The sequence below is a fragment of the Macrobrachium nipponense genome, chromosome 36, assembly GCF_015104395.2.
Source record: "Macrobrachium nipponense isolate FS-2020 chromosome 36, ASM1510439v2, whole genome shotgun sequence".
Taxonomy (NCBI): Eukaryota; Metazoa; Arthropoda; class Malacostraca; order Decapoda; family Palaemonidae; genus Macrobrachium; species Macrobrachium nipponense.
The window spans coordinates 61,209,611-61,234,610 of NC_087220.1; the positions used below are offsets into that span (position 1 = coordinate 61,209,611).

General features: G+C 37.9%; 2 protein-coding genes across 2 annotated transcripts in view; both read right to left on the reverse strand.

Moving 5' to 3' along the window:
- LOC135203750 (amphiphysin-like) overlaps positions 1 to 25,000 on the reverse strand; it is a 125,532-nt gene that overhangs the window by 56,039 nt on the left and 44,493 nt on the right.
- LOC135203749 (uncharacterized) lies at positions 11,190 to 15,324 on the reverse strand. Its single transcript, XM_064233689.1, has 2 exons — positions 15,279 to 15,324; positions 11,190 to 13,969 (listed from the first exon to the last, which is right to left on the reverse strand). Exon 2 carries the CDS (start codon positions 13,742 to 13,744, stop codon positions 12,170 to 12,172), a length of 1,575 nt encoding a protein of 524 aa, XP_064089759.1. The 5' UTR covers positions 13,745 to 13,969; positions 15,279 to 15,324; the 3' UTR covers positions 11,190 to 12,169.

Here is a 25,000-nt window from a genome sequence, read left to right on the forward strand (position 1 = left end):
ACCTGGTACTGTCGGGGTGTTGGTGTTACTTAATTCGGATAGTCTTCCGGATTAAGGGGTGCTGATGTATAGGTCTCTCTCTCTCTCTCTCTCTCGTGAAATTACCTCGCAAAGGCTACAACCTACCTCCATAACATAACACAACAAATTCTTAATAAATACAAAACCGAAAAATTATCAATATTAAAGGAATTTTGAAATTGAAAACTAAAAATATTTTCAAGTAAGATAAAAAAAATTAAAGGAAATTTTCACGAAAGAAAAAAATTAGCTAAAAACAAAAGAGATAATATACATTTTTCAAAAATACGACAAACTCAACATTAAAATTTCCACGAAAAATAAAATTAGCCAAAATCTAAGAGAAAATATAAATGATAAAAATACGACAAACTCAACACTAAAATTACCAAGAAACAGAAATAAAATTAGCCAAAAACTCAAGAGAAAATATAAATGATAAAAGTACGACAAAATTAACATTAAAATTTCCACGTAACGAAAAATAAAATTAGCCAGAAATCTAAGAGAAAATATAAATGATAAAAATACGACAAAATCATCAGTAAAATTTCCATGAAAAAAAAAAAATACCCAAAAAGCTAAGAGCAAATATAAATTATAATAAAAAATACAGCAAACTCAACATCAAAATTTCCACGAAACAAAATAATTAGCCAAAAATCCAAGAGAAACTATAAATGACAAAAAAAAATACAACAAGGTTAACATTAAAAATTCCACGAAACAAAAAATAAAATTAGCCAAAAACCTAAGAGTAAACATAAATGAAAAAAATACGACAAAGTCGTCAATAAAATTTCCACGTAACAAAAAATTCAAATAGCCAAAAATCGAAGAGAAAATATAGTAGATAAAAAATATGACAAACTTAACATTAAAATTTCCATTAAAAAAAATAAGCCAAAAATCTAAGAGAAATTATATAAGAAAAAAAAAATGACAAACTCAAGATTAAAGAAAAAAAAATTTGCCAAAAATCTAAGAGAGAGAAAAAAATTGACACAAGACTGAAAATTCCTTTTACTGTCGATTCAAAGAGAGAGGAAATGCTTCATACCCAAGAAAAAAAAAAAAACCTTTACCGAGACGAAACTCAAAAGTTAGGTCACAAGGTCAAACCTCTGAAACCAGTTGAGCTTGGGGGTATTATGCTCTGTGGAATTTCTTTTTTCCTTAGATCACTTTCTCTTGATCTGCATACCGGAGGCATTCCCATATGGGAATCTGATATGAGAGGATTCCCATAATGGGAATCTGATCTGAGAGGATTCCCATAATGGGAAACTGATCTGAGAGGATTCCCATATGGGAATCTGATCTGAGAGGATTCCCATATGTGAATCTAATCTGAGAGGATTCCCATATGGAAATCTGGTCTGAGAGGCTTCCCGTAATGGGAATCTGATCTGAGAGGATTCCCATATGCGTATCTCTTGAGAAGATTCCAATATGAGACTCTGATCTGAGAGAATTCCCGTTAATGAGGTGTAATAGAGAAATTCTCATCTGGTAGTTGTAATAAAAATGAATTTAAAATTGTCAGTCATAACAAATCATCATAAGAAATTCCTATCAGATAACACCAGGAATTTAATTCCTGGGTTAAATTTACCTATGAATGCTATATAAAAAAAATTCTTATTCGTGAGTTTCATATGAGAATTCCATTGTCTGGGACAAAAGACTAAATCCCATAAGCGAGTTTGTTCTGGGTAGTTAAAAAAAATCAATATTCGTGATACTTGATTTGTACCCAATAAATACAAACATACACAAATACACAATACATGCCAATTACAATATACAGCCCAAAAAGCATACTGATATTCATGTGTATAATCATGGTAAGCCTCAAATAATGCCCATAAATATTCCAAAATACTTAAAACTCACTTAGCAAGTCTGGCAGCTGCGCGGCATATCTGAAAGTCTGAATTTTGGGCAACTCCCAATAGTTAGCGCGCGCGCACACACGCACACACTCTCGACTCACATATGCGCGCACACAGAACTGAAAATGCAAAATCACACAAAAATACTTTCCCTGGGCAAGAGAGAAAGACAGTGGAAAGCCATAAATTTCCAGACAGGGGCGATTGAAAGGCAAAGTAACCCTTTATTAAGTGGGCTGGGTATGCAAGACTGCCCACTCACTGATCGCAAGAAATAAGGATGGCCAAAAGTACCACCGGGCGGGGTCATCAGCGAGGTCAACCCGTCTCGTGCCCAGGGTATAGGGGTCTGTTTCTTGGGATGGTGGGTGGCTGAGAGGGAAAGCAGGCAGCGACCAGAGCAAAATGAGAATCGAAAGTGGGTTCATTGACGAGCGCAGAAAGTTGAATCAACGAGAGAAAGTTGGATGGAGAAAGGCATTTCAAATATTTCTGGCCGGAATGACTACATTTGTCAAATATTTACTTGCTTTTTTCAAAAATAAGTGCTTTGAATAGAGAAAAATTCTATCCATAAAGGAGAAATGTATCACAACAGGACGTCAATTTCTTGGATATTTCCAAATGTCAGGCTATTTCATATGACTGGACTGCGATGCAGATTACTTCAGTTTCTTGCGCATAAATTACATGACCAAACTTGACGGGAAAAAAAAAAAAAAGACACATTTTGATAGAAGAAATCAGTCGCAATCTTTATATGTTCTAAGAACACTCACAAGCATAATATGCACCAGACATGAAACCCAACATTTTCCATTCATTAAATTGTATCATTCGAGTATTTTCGATAAATCTCTCAAATCACATTAGAATCTCCATCACTGAGAGGTCAGTACATCAATCTTACTCTAATATCTTTTTTGCATTCATTTTGACTTGTATTTATTATAACTTTGCTTTATATCAATTTTCCATTTCTTGTCCTTCGGGAATTTTGTTGCCAAAGATTATTTAGCCATTTTATGGCATTTCTTTATGTCCTATTCTGATCCCCGCAGCTGTTTGAAGGGCGAGGTCAGGTCAATTATCGCTTAAAGAAAACTACGTTTAAATCAGCTACCAATGGAAATCATTTTCCTTCTTGACCTGATATACCTTCTGTGACACTGACCTCTGCCATACGCTGGAGAACTTGAGGCAAGTTAGGTTAGATCGAAAGAGGTTAGATAGCGTCCTTTGCCTCTGAAGTATCTAATACTTCAGATATTCCTGCCAAAGATAACTGTATAGGGAAGGAATTTAAGAGGAGGGTGGCCGCCCAAACAGGAATTTCCGACGTAACCCAACCCAGAGACTGTACTTAAACTAAAGACATATAAAATAAATTTTTGAATACCTGCAGAATATATTGCAAAACATATTAACAAACTTGAGCTGTTATCTATAAACCTATACAGCCACTCTCTCAAAATAATATATTAGAGATTCAGTGTACACGTAAAAGACACACAAACCTTCTAAAACTCTTTAACATTATATATTTTAGGCTCAACCAACATCTCTGAGGCCTGAACAGACTCCCAAGAGTGATATTTTTATTTCAATCAATATCTTAGGCTTAAAGAAACTCTCAAACTGTATATTACAGATTTATCATTCTGAACTGACCACACATTTCGATGTACTTGAATCTTAATTCTCCTATAAAAAATAAATTTTATAAGTAACATCCAGAAGACTTATAGAGATGCCCCAAGGGTCTTTAAACACTCATAAACACTCCAACAGATTATCAAAGAGTTGTGGAGGGCAGCACTTGACAGACATATAAAAAAGAAATTATGAAAAGGGGAGATATTTCAAGAGCTGGTATCCTTGAAGAACAACGACAACAACACAAGATCTCTACCTCTTCAGGAATGTGAATATATATATCCGCTTTCAATCTCTCTCTCTCTCTCTCTCTCTCTCTCTCTCTCTGTGAGAACGATTACGTACAACAAGCAGACATACATTACAAGCATCTACCCTTGTAAACAAATTCTTTGTGGAAAAAAAAATAAAGAAGATATTACACGAAAATATCAAATAGGCACCACATGTCGAGTGAATGGGTATGGGGGCTCGCAACTTCATCCCACAACTAATTCAAAAGAAAGTGTCATTTCCGGTGACAGGGCAACAGTTTCCGGTGCAAGGGCCACAATGAGACCTTTGAGACGAACAGACACAAAAACCAATGAATGCCAATTAGCAATTTAATGCATAAAAATGCAATTGGCGAAGGATGCTAGTTTCTGGTGAAGATGAAATCCATACAAATGACGCAAATTAAATGAGTGAAAATAACACATTTATTTGAACAAATATGACGTCACTCATGAGTATGAATTACAGTTAGACGAAACATGCAGGAAATTGCCACATCACGATAAATGGCGCCATTCAATTACCCAATTACGGCAAGCTCGGTTGTAACTTAAAAAGGAATTACGTAAGGAGCAATTACGAAGAAACGCGATTTCACTGTGCCTTAACCTATAAAAACTTGAGACGCCGGAATCGATCCCGCGGGGGTGAAATGACTTGGGACACTTTACTTAAGACTCCACTATTTGGTTAACCTAAATTCTGCTTTAATGTACGAAATGGGTTATCAAAATCACCTCGCAAACTTGATGCCGGAATCGATCCCACGGGGGTGAAATGACTCGGGACACTTTTCTGAAGACTCCACCGCTGCCTTTGTTATTAATCCAAAATCTGCTTTAATCTATGAAATTGGGCATCAAAATCGCCTCGCAAACTTGATGCCGGAATCGATCCCAGGGGTGAGAAATAACTTGAGACATTTTCTCCAAGACACCAGTGCCTTTGCTGACCTAAGCATCTAATTATGCACATGGTAATTGTTGACTGTTGTGGGTGGCAACATGGTTAGAGAAGGGCATGGGGGTGGCAGCTTCATCCCTTGAAGGCTTCCTGAAGGCAGATCTACTACACGGCTACGACGAGAATCACTGCTCAAGGTGTGCGCGCAACTCAGTTGCCAAAATGGAAGATCGAATAGTTGTTTTTGTCTCTCTTCCAAACGAACGACAATCACCCAGCGGCCTCTGCCATATTTAGGTAAGGTTTGCGAAGACCAACAGTCGCCGTGGAATATATAGACTCTCCTAGATTCCTTCTATATAGAAATATACACCTATAATGACAGTGTTCCCCAAAACAGCTAAAGAATGTGGCCACATTTATGCATGATTTATGAAAACCAATTACTGCCGGATGCTATACAGATTCTATTAGACTCCTTCTATATACAATTATTGCCGGATGCTATACAGATTCTATTAGACCCTCTTATATACAATTGCCGAATGCTATACAGATTCTATTAGACTCCTTCTATATACAATTATTGCCGAATGCTATACAGATTCTATTAGACTCCTTCTATATACAATTATTGCCGAATGCTATACAGATTCTATTAGACTCCTTCTATATACAATTATTGCCGAATGCTATACAGATTCTATTAGACTCCTTCTATATACAATTATTGCCGAATGCTATACAGATTCTATTAGATTCCTTCTATATACAATTATTGCCGAATGCTATACAGATTCTATAAGACTCCTTCTATATACAATTATTGCCAAATGCTATACAGATTCTTATAGACGCCTTCTATACAAAATTATTGCCAAATTCTATAGATTCTCATAGATACCTTCTATATACAATTATTGTCAAATGCTACAGAGATTCTCATAAATTCTTCTAATTACAATTATTGCCAAATGCTATAGAGATTCTCATAGACTCCTTCTATATACAATCATTCGCAATGCGATACAGACCCTAATAGACTCGTCCTATATAGAAATATCCACCTACAGTGACACGACACCCCCCCAAAAAAAAACAGCTAATGAATGCAACAACCTATAACCTTTGCCTAATCACTTGTCCACAAGGCAGTACATAACTGCTGCGCCCTGTCAGGAAGTCTTACTTGCTAGTATCCGTGCGTACGTACGTACTCACACCTATCCCAAGAGTGACCTGGAGATGGGAGATGGCTGCAATATAACGCAACCTTATTCTGTATTTTGGACGAACCTTCGTAGCAACCGGATACATGCAAAAGATTTGACCAACATATAAATGATGGTGGCTTCGTATTGCAGATACGTCCAATCACTCTCAAGGGAAGGTACAACTTGGATGCCCGCCCCTCCCCCTCTCTCTCTCTCTCTCTCTCTCTCTCTCTCTCTCAATATATATACAAATATGTGTTGTATATTATAATATATAATTTATAACAGTAATGAAACTCACAATAAGGACTTGACCAATAGCATGTTCAAAGCACATGAGAGAGAGAGAGAGAGAGAGAGAGAGAGAGAGAGAGAGAGAGAGAGAGAGAGAGAGAGAGAGAGAGAGCAGTGATCCGACAAAAATAGAAAGCCAACGGAATGAATGAAGTAGAGAAAGGGAGTCTGAGAAGATGACTCTAGAGAAAGCGTGGATAACGAAGTGAGAGAGAGAGAGCCAGAGGGCTGAATAATTCAGGAGAAAGTATAAAGAGAAGAAGGAGAGAGAACGTACAAAAGATATAAATACAGCATAGGATGAATAGAGAGTAAGGATAGATAAATAAGTAAATAAACAGAATTAAACAAAAGCCATACGAAACGCCACACAAGCACAACGAAGGATAATTTATTCGCAAACAAAGGGAAACGAGAGAAAGCGATAATAGAAGGAAAAATCAGATACGACCCTAATGACCACACATACAGATTGCAAGAAGATAACACTGAAGAGAGAGAGAGAGAGAGAGAGAGAGAGGATAAGACTCTAATGCCCATACAAACAGATTGCCAAGAGATAACACAAGACAGAGAGACATGCCCACAAACGAAGAAGGACATGAGAGAGAGAGAGAGAGAGAGACCTTACCTTACCTTACCTTACAGACCTTACATCTTGTTCGGTTGCCCCCCCCCAGGTCCCTCAGTGTGAGGCACCTCTAATGTCTACCAGAGAGTTGCTAGTACATCTTCCGGTATATTTTGCATCTTCCAATCTTGGATGGTCTGGGATGCAGTTTAGATATTTGTCGAGCTTATTCTTAAACACATCTACGCTCACTCCTGATATATTCCTCAGATGAGCTGGCAACGCATTGAATAGACGCTGCATTATCGATGCTGGTGCGTAGTGGATTAATGTCCTGTGTGCTTTCCTTATTTTTTCCTGGTATATTTTTGGGCACTATTAATCTACCTCTGCTTGCTCTTTCTGATATTTTTAGTTCCATGATATTTTCTGCTATTCCTTCTATCTGTTTCCATGCCTGAATTATCATGTAGCGTTCTCTTCTCCTTTCCAGACTATATAATTTTAAGAATTGTAGTCTTTCCCAGTAGTCTAGGTCCTTAACTTCTTCTATTCTAGCTGTAAAGGACCTTTGTACACTCTCTATTTGTGCAATATCCTTTTGATAGTGTGGGTACCATATCATATTGCAATATTCAAGTGGACTACGAACATATGTTTTATAAAGCATAATCATGTGTTCAGCTTTTCTTGTTTTGAAGTGCGTAACAACATTCCCATTTTTGCTTTACATTTTGCCAACAGAGTTGCTATTTGATCATTGCATAACATGTTCCTATTCATCATCACACCAAGGTCTTTAACTGCTTCCTTATTTGTGATGGTCTCATTATTAGGTCCCTTATATGCATATAGCTTTCTTTCTCTGTCTCCATAATTTATTGATTCAAATTTATCAGAGTTAAATACCATCCTATTTACCTCTGCCCAATCATATACTTTGTTAAGGTCTCTTTGTAGAGCGTTCCTATCTTCATCACAAGTAATTTCTCTACTTATTCTTGTGTCATCTGCGAAACTACTCACTACCGAATCCTTAACTATTATTGTCTATGTCTTCAATCATAATAACAAACAGTATTGCAGCTAACACCGTACCTTGCGGCACACCGGATATTACCTTGGCTTCATCCGATTTCTCGTCGTTTGCAATAACTATCTGTTTTCTGTTGTGTAAAAATTCTTTTAACCATCTTCCTACTTTATCCACGATATTGTGTTTTCTAATTTTCTTCGCTAATATATTATGGTCTACTTTATCAAAAGCTTTTGCAAGTCTAAATAAACCACATCTGTTTTCATTTCCGCTTTTCATATTTTTGAATATGTTTTCACGGTGGACTAACAGTTGGGTTTGTGTACTTTTTCCGGGTACGAAACCATGTTGTCCTTTATTAAACAAATTATTTTTTTTTTATTAAATGTTTCATAATATTTTTCTTCATTACCCTTTCATACACTTTCATTATATGTGATGTTAGACTCACAGGCCTATAATTACTTGCCTCTAGTCTTGATCCACTTTGAAAGTAGTGTAATATACGCTAATTTGTGCTCATCATATATCTTGCCTGTATCTACACTTTGTCTTAGAGAGAGAGAGATTAAACTACACGACGGAAAGAAGTGTGAGTGTAAGAGAGAGAGACAAGCCCACAAACGAAGAAGGACATGAGAGAGAGAGAGAGAGAGAGAGAGAGAGAGAGAGAGAGAGATTAAGCTACAAGACGGAATGTAGTGTGTGTGTACATTCGTACGTACCTACCACACACACACAAACACACAGAGCTCTATCACGAGAATGCCATGCCCCCATTCCTCCAGTATGGTGCCAATGCTGGCCAAGTGAAAGCGCCCACCCCACAACCGTAGTGGGTATGGGTGGGCGTAAGAGTAGTGGGCGGGGGGGCGGGAGAAGGGAGAGTGAGGGGGTAGGGGTGGTTGAGCTGTCAGGTGGTACTCCTTGTGTGTTAATGTTACTGCTACTTCCATGTTAAAATGCTGTCCACGAACCATCTGAGAGAGAGAGAGAGAGAGAGAGAGAGAGAGAGAGAGAGAGAGAGAGACTGTATATCTGGTTGGAGCTAACTCGGTCGCGTTGCCCAGCTAATTTATGACTCGTCTCGCTTTTGTTTTAGCGTTGGAGAGAGAGAGAGAGAGAGAGAGAGAGAGAGAGAGAGAGAGAGAGAGAGAGAGAGAGAGAGAGGAAGACACTAATGATCATACACACAGATTGCCAGGAGATACCACAAGACTTCGAAACATGAACAGAGAGAGAGAGAGAGAGAGAGAGAGAGAGAGAGAGAGAGAGAGAGAGAGATTTTACTGCCAGAACGGATTACTTAACCTACTAAGATCTACACTGACTACTGTTTCCCTACATTCCCAGACATTCATATACCCAACCAACATGGCGGCTAAACTTTAAACTGTCCGTAGCATTCAATAACATTATTTTCATTTCTATATTTATTCAGTCTCCCTTTCAGCTTCTCTCCTTAAGTACACTTTCCAGCTATAACTTCATATGGCGCAAATACCACTAAATGCATTACTAGCCTGAAGTCATTCTCTCTGTATTCTGTAACCTACTTCCATTTTTATCTATCTATTTATTAATCTGTCAATTCTTTTTTAAATAAGTAAATCTCTCTCCCTTTCTGTACTTCCCTTGAAACTTGAATTTCAAGTCAGTGGTCCCAGTGGTGGGCTTGTTCCATATTAATTGGGTTCATCTTCTGAATATATAATAATAATAATAATAATAATAATAATAATAATAATAATATAATCAATAATAATAATAATTAATAATAATAATGCAGACTTCCTTATTCATCAAATGTTCAAATACACTTACCACCTAACATACGATCATCAGTGATACTTGACAATAACATACTAATTCTCTTTCATCTCTTAATATTTTTTCTATTTTTCTTTCCATTTTTTATTTCTCTCTGTTTCTCCTTCAGTGTCTTCTGGACACTTGCACCAAAACCAGTAGTACCGGTGTTTTTCAGCCCAGCGTATTTGGCATGGGTACTTTTTTCTTTTCTTTTTTTTTATCACTCTAATCTGTGCCAAGGTCGGCCCCGCTGGTATACCTGCATTGGAGGTCAGGAGGAAGTGTGAATGGTATTTGGGCTGGGTTGCTCTCTCTCTCTCTCTCTCTCTCTCTCTCTCTCTCTCCTCTCTCTCTCTCAATAGAAAATGCAGTCCAGAGAATCTCTCTTCACAAAATGAGGTTTGTGAGCTCTCTCTCTCTCTTTCTCGTCTCTCTCTCTCTCTCTCTCTCTCTCTCTCTCTCTCAATCCGGGCCACGCAATTCCTTCAGCCATGACATCCGAAAAGATCATGTCAGGTTAATTGAATTGCAATTACCCTTAATTGCTGAATAATTACATCTTCTCCCCCCCCCCCCCCCCCAAAACAACGACCGCCCCCACACACCACTAATAAAACAAGAAATACCCAGTTAATTCATTCACATAACGATGCCCCAGACAGCGGATGCGCAAGCAAAGCAGCACATACCCCGAGGGCATTACATGCCCGCCCGGCCGGTCAATTTTTGGGTCGCCGATATATATATACCGGTTTGTGGCAGCTTGTAATTCATTCGAGTTGCCAGTTACCCTATTTTTTTTTCTTTTGAAAGGCCATTTAATAGCTGGGAGTTTCATCTTAAATTGCGTATTTACCGAGGCAGTTAGAGCTCTAGTGTCTTTATCTAGCCCAGGCCTGAAGGGGAGCAACGCTTCGCTGGGCAAGATAATTGGGACTGATTGATAAATATGAGAATAATTACAACAATAATACATTCTGATTACGGAAATAAATATTAATACCATTCTTAATAGATGTGTAAATATATATATACAGATATAGATGTGTGTGTGAAGAGAGAGAGAGAGAGAGAGAGAGAGAGAGAGAGAGAGAGAGAGAGAGAGGACTGACTTTTCTAGAGTATGCTTAAAGCAAAAAAATAAAATAAAATAAAATAAATAGGAAAATGACGTCTACAGTAACAGATAAAGGATGATGAAAGGAGTAATAACCACGTGTCAATTAATCAACACCCCTCCCCTCCCCACCCCCCCCCCCCCCCCCCCCCTCCCACCCGCGATACCCTACCTACCAACACCCCCATCCTATTCCACTCGAGTTCCTGTCCTCACATTAGAATGTATCAGATTATAGTAGCACTTCTTAAACGAGGTTTACCTGTAAAGGTGGTGGGGGGAGGGGAGGGGGTTGGAAGGCCACACCCCTCCCCAACAGACTTTACCTGTCGGTAATTAGTCACCTGTCCTGATAAGGTCCCCTCCTCCGTGGGACCTGAAAGCATCTTCTGCGGAGATGAAAAGCTTACCAATGGACCAGGCACCATCCCCCTTTGGATCTCTCTCTCTCTCTCTCTCTCTCTCTCTCTCTCTCTCTCTCTCTCTCTCTCTCTCTCTCTCTCTCATACACACGCACACATTATGTATACACTGATTTACACAGATGCTGTCAAATTTGTCACTATGAGATTCAATCATAAAAATAGTCATATACCAAGCCAAATAAAAAAGGCTCCACAAAACATACAACCCAAGTTTTTTTCACAAATCCACCAGACATAGGTTGTAAATCATTAACCCAAAAAATTAAAAACGACCCTCGTAAACCTCGCAGGTTTTCACTATCGTCTGCATAATTCAGAAATACAAAAACGATAAGTTTTTGCATGAAGACCCATCCTTCAAGAAAACAACTAAAGCGTCCTTGTGAGTGTGGTGTTGGCATCACTGTGGTTCTCAGACTGAGAACAATGGGCGTTTCAGGCATAGTCAGCTGATCCTTTTCCTCAGTCAACAAGAAGAGGCTGAAGTTCAGGGCAGAATTACTGAAATATTTCAGGTAAGATCTTCTTTTCAATTCAGCAACAACTGTGCTGACGCTACTCAGTACAGAAAGTATGGGAATCACAACAAGAGGCCTAGATGTACTCAGTACTGTTTTTAGTAATGTTCAGGACATAAGTACAACTGATACATGGACCTTGCTCCAGATACAGCTCAGTACAGCATAACAGTAGTAGGCTTGATGCTAGGGCAAAGTATAAATCTTTGGGTCATTAAATTGTTTCCAATGCTGAGAATAACAACAGTGAATTACTCTAAAAAAACACAGCATATGGTAACTAATGCACAGCATATGGTAACTAATGGTCAGACAGCCAAGTTTCATGCAGAATATGGTACGCTAAAGATGACAACATAACCAGATTGAACTTGTATGCTCCCAGTGATCTAAATATGATTATCAATTTCAAATGCTGAACTTAGCATAAGCTAACAGTGCAGAAAGCTTACCTTTTCCTTGACCCGACCAGCCCGGGTCTTCAAAACCACTAGCTGCTCCAGATACAGAGCTGGCGACTGCCCCGATGAACCCTTGACGTCCTCATCTGATTCGACAATTTTCTCTCTGCTCTCACTGTCAACACTTCCCCTGCTCTTGATGAGAGGCTTCATGCTGTCAATCTTTATATCGGTTTTCGCATCTATTACCTTCCGCACTCTTCTGACCACAGATGGGCGTTTGATGTCCTCCTCGTCTGTTTCTTCAGACTGACCTAGCTCCCCGTCATGGGCCTCTGCTTTAGCACCCTCAGAACGATCAGATTCCTTGTGTGGTTCTTCCTTCTCACCATCAGCTTTCCCCTTCTCAACTTTCTTCTTCTCACCTGACTTCCGCAGCCACGGGATGTTAACCGAAGCACTCCATGTATCACCTTCCGCACCATTTTTCTTGTCGGTGCCTTCGCGACTCCACGGAAAGCCCGACAGGGCACTGTGGGTCTCCTTGTTTTTCTCAGCCTTCTTTTCACTGCTACTGCCACCAATGAACCACGGGACATTCTGGAATGGGTTGGTGTTCTCTTTCTCCTTCTGCTTAGTCTTTTCAGGCTTACTCTCACTGATGAGAGATGCGCTCTCGTCACCAATGATGCCGCTGTCAATGTCCTCACTGCTTTCACCAGTGCTTGTTACACTGGGATCCCTTTCCTTTTTGTCCTCTAAATTGATCCCAGTCCACCAAGGGAAGTGGATAGCTGCCGAGTCTTGACTCCCAGTGCCTTTTTTGGAGGCGTCTGAAGAGCTTTTCCACGGCATTGTAAAAGAAAGCTCTGACGTACTGTCAGAATCTCCAGCATCAGAACTGGCCCAAGGGAAGTGTCTCGATGGGCTACGAGATTTGTTCTTTTTGCTCTCGTCTTCTCCTTTGGTACTCAAGCCACCAATACCAAAGGACTTTGGGGTGCTCCCTTCTTTTGGTGCTTGGGATGACTTCCCAGACCCCTGTTCCCCAGCATCTTCCTTCTTCCATGGAAAGGACATGCCTTTGTCCTTCCAAGGGATGTTGAAGTAACCTGATTGATTGGACCCGTCAGACTTCCCATCACTAGGGGTAGCGTGAGTCTTTGACACCACGCGTTTGATACCGTCAGTGAGGCTTCCGCGACGCAAGGTCTCGGAGGACGAGATGCTGGTCCTGTCATCGTCAGCTTCCAGAGTGTCCGAGTCTTCTCGGTTATCGTCGCAGAGCTCACCGTTCCCAATTCGCCCGAGGAAATCTCTACTATCCCGTCGACTGCTAGAGTGATCTCCATTCCCAATAGTTTCATCAATGACAGACAGCCCAGTGCTACTGCGGCTGCTCCTGCGTCCCTTCCTAGGGGCGCTGGGGTCACTTCCAGCGCGGCTTTTAGGACCTTCAGCTTTTTCTTCTTGATTGTCTGTCCAAATGTTCTTCCACGAGAAGAAGGTGGCGTGATCCCTCACGTTACTGTCCTGTTCTCCCTTCGGGGGCCCTTCGTCTGCAGCGCTTCCCCCACCGCCAAAACTCCCGCGCAGGAAATTCATGTTTTGGAAGTTACAGTGTACTCCTCATAGGATGGGGGTCACTTCTCGTAATAATGACTACTTCTTAGGATAGATCTCACTTCTTACGACACTGATAGATGTTACTTCTTAAGACTATGACTAACCTAGAGGCTGCTTCTTATGTTGATGTCACTATCAACACTTGGTGAATAGGGTCATAGAGCCTCACTTTAAAACAGTATAAGTACCTTGATTTCATTGGGTCTGAAGTTATATTTAATCTTTAATTAGGAAATGGGATTAAGCTGTCATGTATCAATATCAGAGGTATTTTGAGTTATCTTTTATCAAGTCTATGCAACTGTTACTTCATCACTCTACAAGCACAATTCTATTACATGTCGTTTACTCAAAAAGGGTACATACACTCTCGATTGTTCTCATTGACAGAACTGTCCACATTAATTAAAAAAAAAGTCACAAGTGTCTTTTAAGCTAATATTGAAAACTATCCAATACTACGTACAAAGAAACAAATATAAACAAAATCTAATAAATCGTATGGTACATAACATATAGAACCTAAACCTGTCAACTAAAAGCACATATATGAAAAGAGTAAATCAAATTCTATTTTAATGAAAAAATATAAATCCTAAAAAATATAAAAAATAAAGAATTTAAAAATAAAAACACTTGAAATACAATTAAAAACTAAGCTAAGCTACCCAAAATCTAATCTAAAACCCTCAAAAGATACTTAAAAAATTAACCCGTCCACTGCAAAGATAAAACACAGAACTTGAAAATAAAAAAACATAAAAACATAAAATATCACCCTTGACAACCTTCCCATTTCTCTCCCTCCAAGTTAATCCTCCAGGAACGAGAGGAGAAATCACCAAGGACGACGGGGTGGCACTCGAGGGCCAGATAAGCGGAGTGCCAGGTCAAAGTGCCAAGGCGATAGTCCAAGGAGGTCGTTCGTTATCTTTTCGAAAAAGAGTCGTAAGAAATGTTATCGAGGGACCGTTCATTTTGTCTTGTTTGATCGAAAAAGTTTGGCGGGGGAGGATTTTTAGCTAGAATCAGTAATATACCATATGACTGTTGTTGGAGACTGCAAGAACTCGTGTATTATTATCATGACTGTTACTGTTGTTATAGATTATTATTATCCTCATAAATATTACTGTGGTTGTAGAATACCAGACCTCACCTACAATTATCATGAATACTACTGATATTGTGATACTCAAATAAACCATCAAGTTTATGATAATTTTCAAAGATTCCAGAAAGAAAAGAAATGAAATATCAACAATAAAAAAAATGCCACGAATCAAAATTATTATATATACAACAATCAGATGACGTAACAGCCTATGGATTTATTTCCAAAAAATCGTCACAATTATGATAATCAAAATTCTTTCCCGCATTTTCTAAAGAGTACCAAAAAATTCTAAAATTCTTTCACTGTAAAATAAATAAATAATTAAATAAATAAATAAATCCATCGCCAAATCCACTCTGAGTCCAGAATTCCAGAATTCCAGGTCGGGACAAGCACCTAGGGACACCCGAACACCGACTTCCCCAAAATACAACTAAAGAAGGGAAAAGACTCTCTCTCTCTCTCTCTCTCTCTCTCTCTCTCTCTCTCTCTCTCTCTCTCTCTTAAAAGAAAACACAAACAGCATCCAGAGCATCATGTAGTAGGTCCCATCTCCCCTCCCCTCCCCTCCCCCTCCTCACGGTGACCCTGATCCCACTCACCTCCCCACCCCCACCTCAAAACAAATTCCTCGCAACTTCCACAACTGCAGAAACCAGGAGAGAGAGAGAGAGAGAGAGAGAGTGAGAGAGAGAGACAGAGAGAGAGAGAGAGAAGAGAGAGAGAGAGAGGGTTGATCATTCCGCAATGCCGCAGGAAAACTCTCTCAGCCTCCGTCAACTTGTTCCCTAACCCCCCCCCCCCCCTAACCCCACCCCTCCTCCTCTTTCCTCCTCCTCCTCCTCCATTCATTTCTTAACTTTCTTCTGACACCCTAAAACACAAATAAGGAAAGTTTAACCATTTTTAATGTAAAGTAAGTTCTATCTATCTATCTATCTATCTATCTATCTATCTATCTATCTATCTATCTATCTAACTATAATACTTTTTTTTATTATCACAAACATTAGGCTACAAATTCGTTTCATATCCCATCAACTACACTTTTGGAAACATTCGTTACCCAGAAGGGGAACTTGTTGTAATTAATTGATACGCGCTTCGTCCAAAGGCGGATTCGATCCACCGACGGCAACCACCTCCCACTTCAGCAGTGATGAGTACACCTTTACACTTTGGCTGTGACAATATATATATTATATATATATATATATATATATTATATATATATATATATATATTACACACATAAAAGTCAGATGATATAATCGGCGTGATTAAACAGACAGGTAATAAGCATCTCAAATGTCGCATGGGAGTTCAGATGTCATTGATAAAGTTTTCCTTCAAACCGACGCTTCAGAGGATTGAAGTGGGATTATCAGCGGGAGTGACCTAAATTGGCTTAACTTGGTGGATGGATCTTTTGGTATGAATAATGCCTTTTCTGTAACTTTTCTCATTCATCTACCAGAAGAGAGAGAGACAGCAGTCTCTTAAATATAGTATTTTCCCTCTATATGTTGGCGTTTTTATGGGCTCCTTTTATTAGATGGACTTCTGTTGTAACGGAACATTTTTACCAGTCATATATATATATATATATATATATATATATATATATATATATATATATATATATATATATATATATATATATATACAGCCTGAAAGCACAACCGAAAGAGCAAACATAAGATACCGAGCCACTTAAAACACCAAAAACGAAAACGAAACAAAGCAAAAATTCAGTATTATGCAAAGCAAAATGGACCACAGCTTATCACCCCCCCCCCCCCCCCCACCCCCACCCAGCAGTATCCAAGATATGCACAATTCGTGTGATGGTTAGAAAAAGGACATTTTCTGGTGGCATTACTGCGACACTTTTCGGGTTCTTAAACCGGGGGGGAGGGGGGACCCCTTTTTTTGTGTGACCTCCCGAGCGACCTAGTGTCGCTTATGGAAATCTTGCAGCGGCAATGGCGTAGTCGGATCTTTGTGGTTTTTCGGGTTTCGGGTTCTTGCACCTCTTTCGGAATGGCCTTTTTTTTTCAAGGCCTGTTTTTTTTTCTTTTTTTTTTAAGGATGTGAATTTGTGCTTGAAATTTTAGTTTTGTTTTTTCAGTAATTATTATTTTTTTTTTTTTTGAACGGATGCGATTTTGTCTTGAAATTTTTTGTTTGTTGGTTAGTTTTTTTAGCCTTTTTTTTTTAAAGGATGCGATTTTGTCTTGATTTTTTGTTTGTTTGTTTATTTTTTTAGCCTTTTTTTTAAAGGATGTGATTTTGTTTTGAATTTTTTTGTTTGTTTGTTTGTTCTTTTAGTCTTAATTTTTTTATTTTCTTTTAAAGGATGTGATTTTGTCTTGAATTTTTTTGTTTGTTGTTTGTTCTTTTAGTCGTAATTTTTTTTAAAGGATGTGATTTTGTATTGAATTTTTTCTTATTGTGTTTATTTAATTATTAATTTTTTTTTTTTTTTTGCCTTCTTTTCGAAGGGATGTGATTATGTCTCGAAATAGGTTTATTGTCTTTATTGTTTTTTTTGCCGTTTTTTCGAAGGGATGTGATATTGTCTTTAAATTTTCTTTACTGTCTTAATTTTTTCTCCTTTTTTTCGAAGGGATGTGATATTGTCTTTAAATTTTCTTTATTGTTTTTTTTTTTTTTGCCTTTTCTTTGAAGGGATGTGATTTTGTATTGAATCTTTTTATTGTTTATATATTTATTTATTTAATTTTGTTTAGATTTTTTTTGAGAGGATGTGATTTTGTTTTGTTTTATATTTTTTTGTATTTATTTATTTTATTTATTTATTTATTTATTTTTGCCTCTTTTTCAAAGGGATGTGATTTTGTATTGAAGTTTTTTCTATCGCGTTTATTTATTTTCATTTCTTGCCTCTCAAGGGATGTAATTTTGCCTTGAAATGTCCTTTATTGTCTTTATTTATTTTTTTTACTTATTTTGCCTTTTTTCGAAGGATGTGACTTTGTCTTTTACATTTTTTCCATTGTGGGAATATTTTTTTTACATTATCATTCACTTGTTTAAACGCTATGAAATTATTTCATATTTTTTCCATATACTGAAAATGATGCGAAATTAACTATGACAAATAAGTTAGGTTTTAAATATAAATACAAATATACCATACATATATATATATATATATATATATATATATATATATATATATACTATATATATATTATATATATATATATATATATATATATATATATATATATAATATAATATGCTTTATATATGTGTGTATGTAAGTATACATATGTAATGATAGCTATAAGAAATAATAGTAGACAGGGTAGCGTAAAAACAGAGAGAGAGGGAATATTCAACGTACAGTGAAAATAATGAGAACGAGAAAGAGAAAGAGAGGGAGAGAGAATAATCAGAGTATGTATAGTGAAAATAACGAGAAAGAGAAAGAAAGTAAGAGAGAGCGAGGACTGAGTTTGACGTGTGAGCCAGAATTTGACCAACAAAACCTTAGTCAGAGGAAGTTGAACCATAACACAACCGCAATTAAATTCTTAAGACCGTCATACAATCTTTGGACCTGTGACCTCGCACCAAACTTACTCAACTTCTAGCAGGAATGTATATGCATATGTATATACATTACACCTACATAAACACACACACACAACCATGTATAAAAAGACACTTGAAGTCTTCAATACACACCGAATTACTGAACCAATACTTCACGTTATACGTGAGGATCCCAAAAAATTCAGTGAATTCATCGGAGTTTGAAATATGTAACTTTTTTTTTTCTTTTAACATCGACACGTTTCATGTTAATTCAATGCGTCGCACTTGAAGAACCGTCACTCTTGACCAGAGAGAGAGAGAGAGAGAGAGAGAGAGAGAGAGAGAGAGAGAGAGAGAGAGAGAGAGAGAGAGAGGATACACGTGATTCGTGGTATTTCAAGTGTGATAAAAAACCGCGGAATATTTTTTTTCAACTTATTTGGAGAACCCCATCTAACCCCACTGTTAGCAATAGCGGTCAAACAATGGAATTATCATTCATAATTCAAACTATGTATATTTACTTTTGATAAACACCTATTGTTTTTTTATCGGTTCATCGTTGCAAAATAAACACATCTAATTATCTGTATATATATATATATATATATATATATATTTATATATATATATATATATATTATATATTATGTTTGTGTCTAAGCGTGCTATATGAATATATATATACTACATACAAATTCACTGCCATTAAGTTAAAAGACAAAACCAAGTCAGCTATCTACATATACATAACATTTATAATTATATCATATATTTATTATAATATATAAGTAATATATATTATATTATAATATATAATGTATATATATATTTATATATATAATTACATAGATATATACAAGAGATCCTCACGTGAAAAAGAAAGAAGGAGGTACCAAGACTTTCAGCTTTTAGTCGAAAGCCATCTTCAGGATACTATAGTACATTCACATCAGGATGTATGCTCCCCACCTCCTGAGGGATACGTCTTTCAGGAGAGGTGGAACATACATCCTGCCTGTATGTGAACTCTCGAGAGAGCCTGACTGTGAGAGTTTCCAGCCCTGTGCTTGGCTTATCAACAGCCAATCAGGAGCGTCGTAAGGGACTGGCGTAGACATCAAATGCACTGTACTTCACCCACGGGACCATTGTGGAACTGAAAGGTAGATACACACACACACACACACACTTGGATATACACGCCCAACCTACAACTGAGAGAGAGAGAGAGAGAGAGAGAGAGAGAGAGAGAGAGAGACCGCCCCACTTCATCAACCTAGCACTCCAACCCCAAAAGATAATATTATGCCAAAGGAACAACTTGAATAATAATCTCCTTTCAAGGACCTGTCGTCAAGTGGGTCTCCAACTAACCCAACTTCCCCCCCCCAAACCCCCCCACCCACCCACTACCCCCAGCCCCGTCCCAAACCCCCAAACTTTGTTACGGTGGGCACGCGCTGAACCCGGGCCAGATACGGTGGGTATTTAAATGCCTACAAATGCCCAGCGCTGCTCCGTAACGGATGATGAAGGTGGTGTGTCTAGTGCCCACAGCAGGGAAGTTTTTGGAGTAGCGTGTGGGCATTTTTTTCTGTACGTTCTGGGATTATAGATGCCAGAGTATTGCCCACAGTTGTGGGGCATTCGCCATATTTAGGGTAATTTGGACATGAATTTCTAGTGGAATTTATGAGTGTAATCGAGGAGAAACTCAAGTATTATTATTATTATTATCAATATTATTATTATTATTATTGTTATTATTATGATTATTATTATTATTATTATTATTATTATTATTATACAAGAAGACATAAAAGCGTTTTAATTCACAGTCGACAACTATGTCAACACCAACCTCCCGTAGGCGTTGTTATTATTATTATTATTATTATTATTATTATTATTATTATTATTATTATTAACTAACACACGGCTACCCGGAAGACCAGACCAAAGCAGAATGATATCCCGAGTCATTCCACAGTCTTACAGAGCAGCGGAGAGGCGCCGTTGTCACCTCGAAAAGAATGTCGTCGAATATAGGAGGTATTTCAGACATAAAATTCAGGAGGATTTTTAACAGACTCCGTAGAGGTTCGAGTGAACTTCTACAGGGTGAATTCTACCCATAGCTGGCAAATCTCCGTACGCTCTCTCTCTCTCTCTCTCTCTCTCTCTCTCTCTCTCTCTCTCTCTCTCTCTCTCTCATGTTCTTAGATGTGAAGGTTGAGGTACAGATTTGCAGTAGCGTATTTTATACACGAGGTGAGTGATGGTAAATATTAAGAGATTCTATGAGTTTATTTTTGCAGAATTTAATAATAATAATAATAATAATAATAATAATAATAATAATAATAATAATAATAATAATAATAATAATAATAAACTAAAACACCAACAAATTTCAGAATATGAAAATGATATGAAAAAACTGAAATAAAAAGACTGAAGAGAATCTCTAATAAAGACAGTTCAAACGGCCTTAACAATCAAAACAACAATAACAACAACAACAACAACAACTACTATAAACACCGGCATCAATAACCAACAGCTCACAACCCCAACTCACTATAACACCTCCACAACCGAGAACAACCATAACATAATCTTCATCCCAAACAGAGTCAAGATGGGAACCAACAATAACACCACCATCAACAACCAACAACTCACAATCTCTATAACACCTCCACAACCGAGAACAGTATCGTTATCATCATCCCAAAGAGAAGATGGTGACCTACCCACCGCTAAAGACATCCCCATTAATAATAGTAAACTGAAGACGACCCAAAAGTAACTAATTATGTCAACAACCCGAGCTTTTTAAGAGCCAGAGCGCACTTAGAAGCCTTCCCTCACAATGAGGGATTTCGGTCGGCTAATCCAGTTTGGGGTGTAACTTAGAGTGTATATGTTTGTGGGGAAGGTGAAGTGTCAATTCTTATGTATACATGTCTGTACTTATAATATACATATACATGTTTGGGGTGTAACTTAAGAGTGTATATGTTTGTGGGGGAGGTGAAGAGTCAATTCTTATGTATTTATGTATATGTATATATACAGTATATATGTAAATATAACATACACAAAAGGTCCCACGTTGGCCGAGTGGATTTCGCGCTCGGCTACTAATCCGGTGGTCCGAGTTCGATTCTCGGCTCGGCCAACGCGGAACCAGAGGAATTTATTTCTGGTGATAGAAATTCCTTTCTCGATATACTGTGGTTCGGATCCCACAATAAGCTGTAGGTCCCGTTGCTAGGTAATCAACTGGTTCCTGGTCACGTATAAAAAAATATCTAATCCTTCGGGCCAGCCCTAGGAGAGCTGTTAATCAGCTCAGTGGTCTGGTAACTAAGATATACTTAACATACATAAATACATACATAACTCAATATAAATACAGATATAGTTCTTTTATCTATAGAAGTACAAAAATGATTGAATCTTATATAAATTTTAAAAAAAGAAACGTTCATGTCCCATATAACTATGAATAAATTATTTTGTTCCCACATTACGGGGCATTAGATAATTATCATTCCAACCTAAGTATTAATAAAAAGAGAGTAATACTCAGAGAGAGAGAGAGAGAGAGAGAGAGAGAGAGAGAGAGAGAGAGAGATCTCCATACGCGAACCCAGCGAATATTTCCACCGTGAGATATGGCACCCAGCTAAAAGTATATATATATGAGACCAGCACTGACATCATGGTCCTTTTCTACTACTTTTACGTCCTCTCCAACCTCACTTCTCCCTCCCCCCTCCCACTCCCCGTCCTCTCAAATGGGCGGAGAGGCCCCCATGCCCAAACGCCCGTATAAGCAAGCTGGGCCCTCCACCCACGCCCTGCTAATATATAGTTTTGCATTCCCGGCTGCTCACACCTGACCTCCGCTGATTTCATCTGCTTCCTTCTTAGCACTGATCTATCTGCTTTTTCGAGAATGAGTCTGTCTCTCTCTCTCTCTCTCTCTCTCTCTCTCTGTGTGTGTGTGTGTGTGTGTGTGTGTGTGTGTGTGTGTGTGGCCACTTCTTCCTGTCGTAAATGAACTGCGTTGGTTATCTTTATTCTAAACCAGGGGACAAGAGGGAATGAGTTCAAACTCTCTCTCTCTCTCTCTCTCTCTCTCTCTCTCTGCGGCCACTTCTTCCCGCCGTAAATGAACTGCATTTGTCCCCTTTATTTTATTCTCCATTTCTCTAAATGCAGGTGGCAGTCGGAAACATGCAATGAATTGAATGAGGAGAGGTCGTGAGTAAATAAAAGGATAAGTTGTAAGTTCCTTCATCTCTTTATCTTCCTCCTCCTTCACAAAAGGAAGAAGAGGGGGGAACTAGGGTGGGGGGAGAAGGGGAACTAGGGTGGGGGAAGGGTGGGGGGAGAGGGGGGATGGATTTCAAAGCATCATCCCTGAAACCTTACGTCGAAGTGTAAAGCATGAGCCTAAACCGATCTTTGGCTCGTGAAAATAAACACTGCTTTGTAACTGTCACATAAAGAGGTTATCATTGTTTTATACTACGTCTTTACAAAATGATAATCAGGTATCAACAATTCTTCGAATATTGTTCGTGTATAAATAGTGATTCGTCAATTCACGAAGAAGTAACTAACCCGATGAATACGAAAGGTAGGAGACACAGAACATTAAATTCATTATTGCGTCAGATTTAGTCTTACAAAAACGTCACTTGCCACAAGGATTCGAACCTATGGCACCGCCCACAGAGATTCCCTGACCTTGAATATGCAGCTAACTAACCTACGGCCATCGATATCTTTTTATCTTATAACTTGGGCCTTTGCTGTTGTGCTCAATAAGGCTATCAAATCATTCGCTTCTCCGGCCCTTGCCTTAAAATCAAGCTGACCTAATAGGGATCTATTTCCTCCTCCTCCTCCTCCTCCTCCTCCTCCTCCTCCTCCTCCTCCTCCTCCTCCTCCTCCTCCTCCTCCTCCTCCTCCTCCTTTTGAGAGAGGTGCCAGAAGGTAATAGGAAATACTGAAGAGAGAGATCAGTTATGAGAAAGGAAAAAATAAGTTTAACATATTAATAATTATATAAATATATAAAAATGTAAGTAGCCTGTCCCCGAACCCTTTGCTATGCAACAACTATGGCACTTTGGCATATTAAGATTTAAGTGGCTTAGGCTCCACTTTTTTAAAAAGTAAGTCTGGTGACACTCCCATCAGAATCTAGTATTATCATTATTATTAATAATTTTGTTTATTTTTTTGCAAGAAAGTTTGGTAACACTGCCTTACATTTTGCTATATGACTGAATGTCTATTAATCCCATTTCATCATTAAAAAAAACTATGCAAATTTAATCTCAAACTTTGATATCAGCACAATAAGCCCTGAAAACCTCGACCTCTGAACTATGACCCCTGAAACTCCAATGTCCTTATTCCATGACCTTTGACCTCCTAAAGGCCCTCTGTGGGCAAAACTGGCACCTTAATTTTTCTTAGGGGAGGTCACCTCAATGACCTTACTTCAAACAGATTTCAATCCTAAGGTCAAAACGCATCTGATGTATAGAAAGCTAAATGAACATAGCGTTAAATCCTATGTTATGCAGGGATAGGAATCCCAAACCTCACAGTAGAAGGAGCATAGGAGTTGCCAGGAAGAGTCCTTTTGGGGCGAGGCTTCTCTTGACTGGGATCCTGCAGAGGCATAGACAAAAAGTCGAAAATGGTGTTGAATGCAGGGGTGATTCATAACCGTATTTTAGTGGGCGTTGCTGCTGTTCGGTGCTGAGAGAGAGAGAGAGAGAGAGAGAGAGAGAGAGAGAGAGAGAGAGAGAGAGAGAGAGAGAGAGTGAGAATAATATTATATTTCCCTTTTAATGAATAGGTACGCTCACAAGTACCCATACTTTATAAACACAAACAAAAAGAACCCAAACCTTTATAATAAATAATCTTAGCAATCAGAAACGAACATAAACAAAAATTACAAAATAAATAAAATAAATTAATAAAGGACCACAAACACTTCCATCCCGAGATCCCTCAAAGACACATTTCACAGACCGCAAATAAATAAATAAATAATAATAAAATAATAAAACGAACACATGAAACACTCGCGAAGACAGAATCCCATCCTGCGGGAGGCGCTGACGTAGTCCCAAACCACAAGAAGTAAGAAGAGAGATAAAAAAAAAAATGTATATATATATCTACTCACCAACGCCTACTTACAGTTAGAGGGATGCTACGTCAACGTACCGAAAGGGATTACAAGCAAAAATAATAATATTAATAATAATAATAATAATAATGATAATAAAATAATAATAATAATAATAATAGGTAAACATGTAAACTTTACGTACCATGAATAAATATATATATATTAGATATATATATATATAGATATATACAATATAGTACTTATAATAATATAATAATATATATATATATATATATATAATATATATATAATATATTATATAAATTAAATAATAATCATATATATATATATATATATAGATATATATATATATATA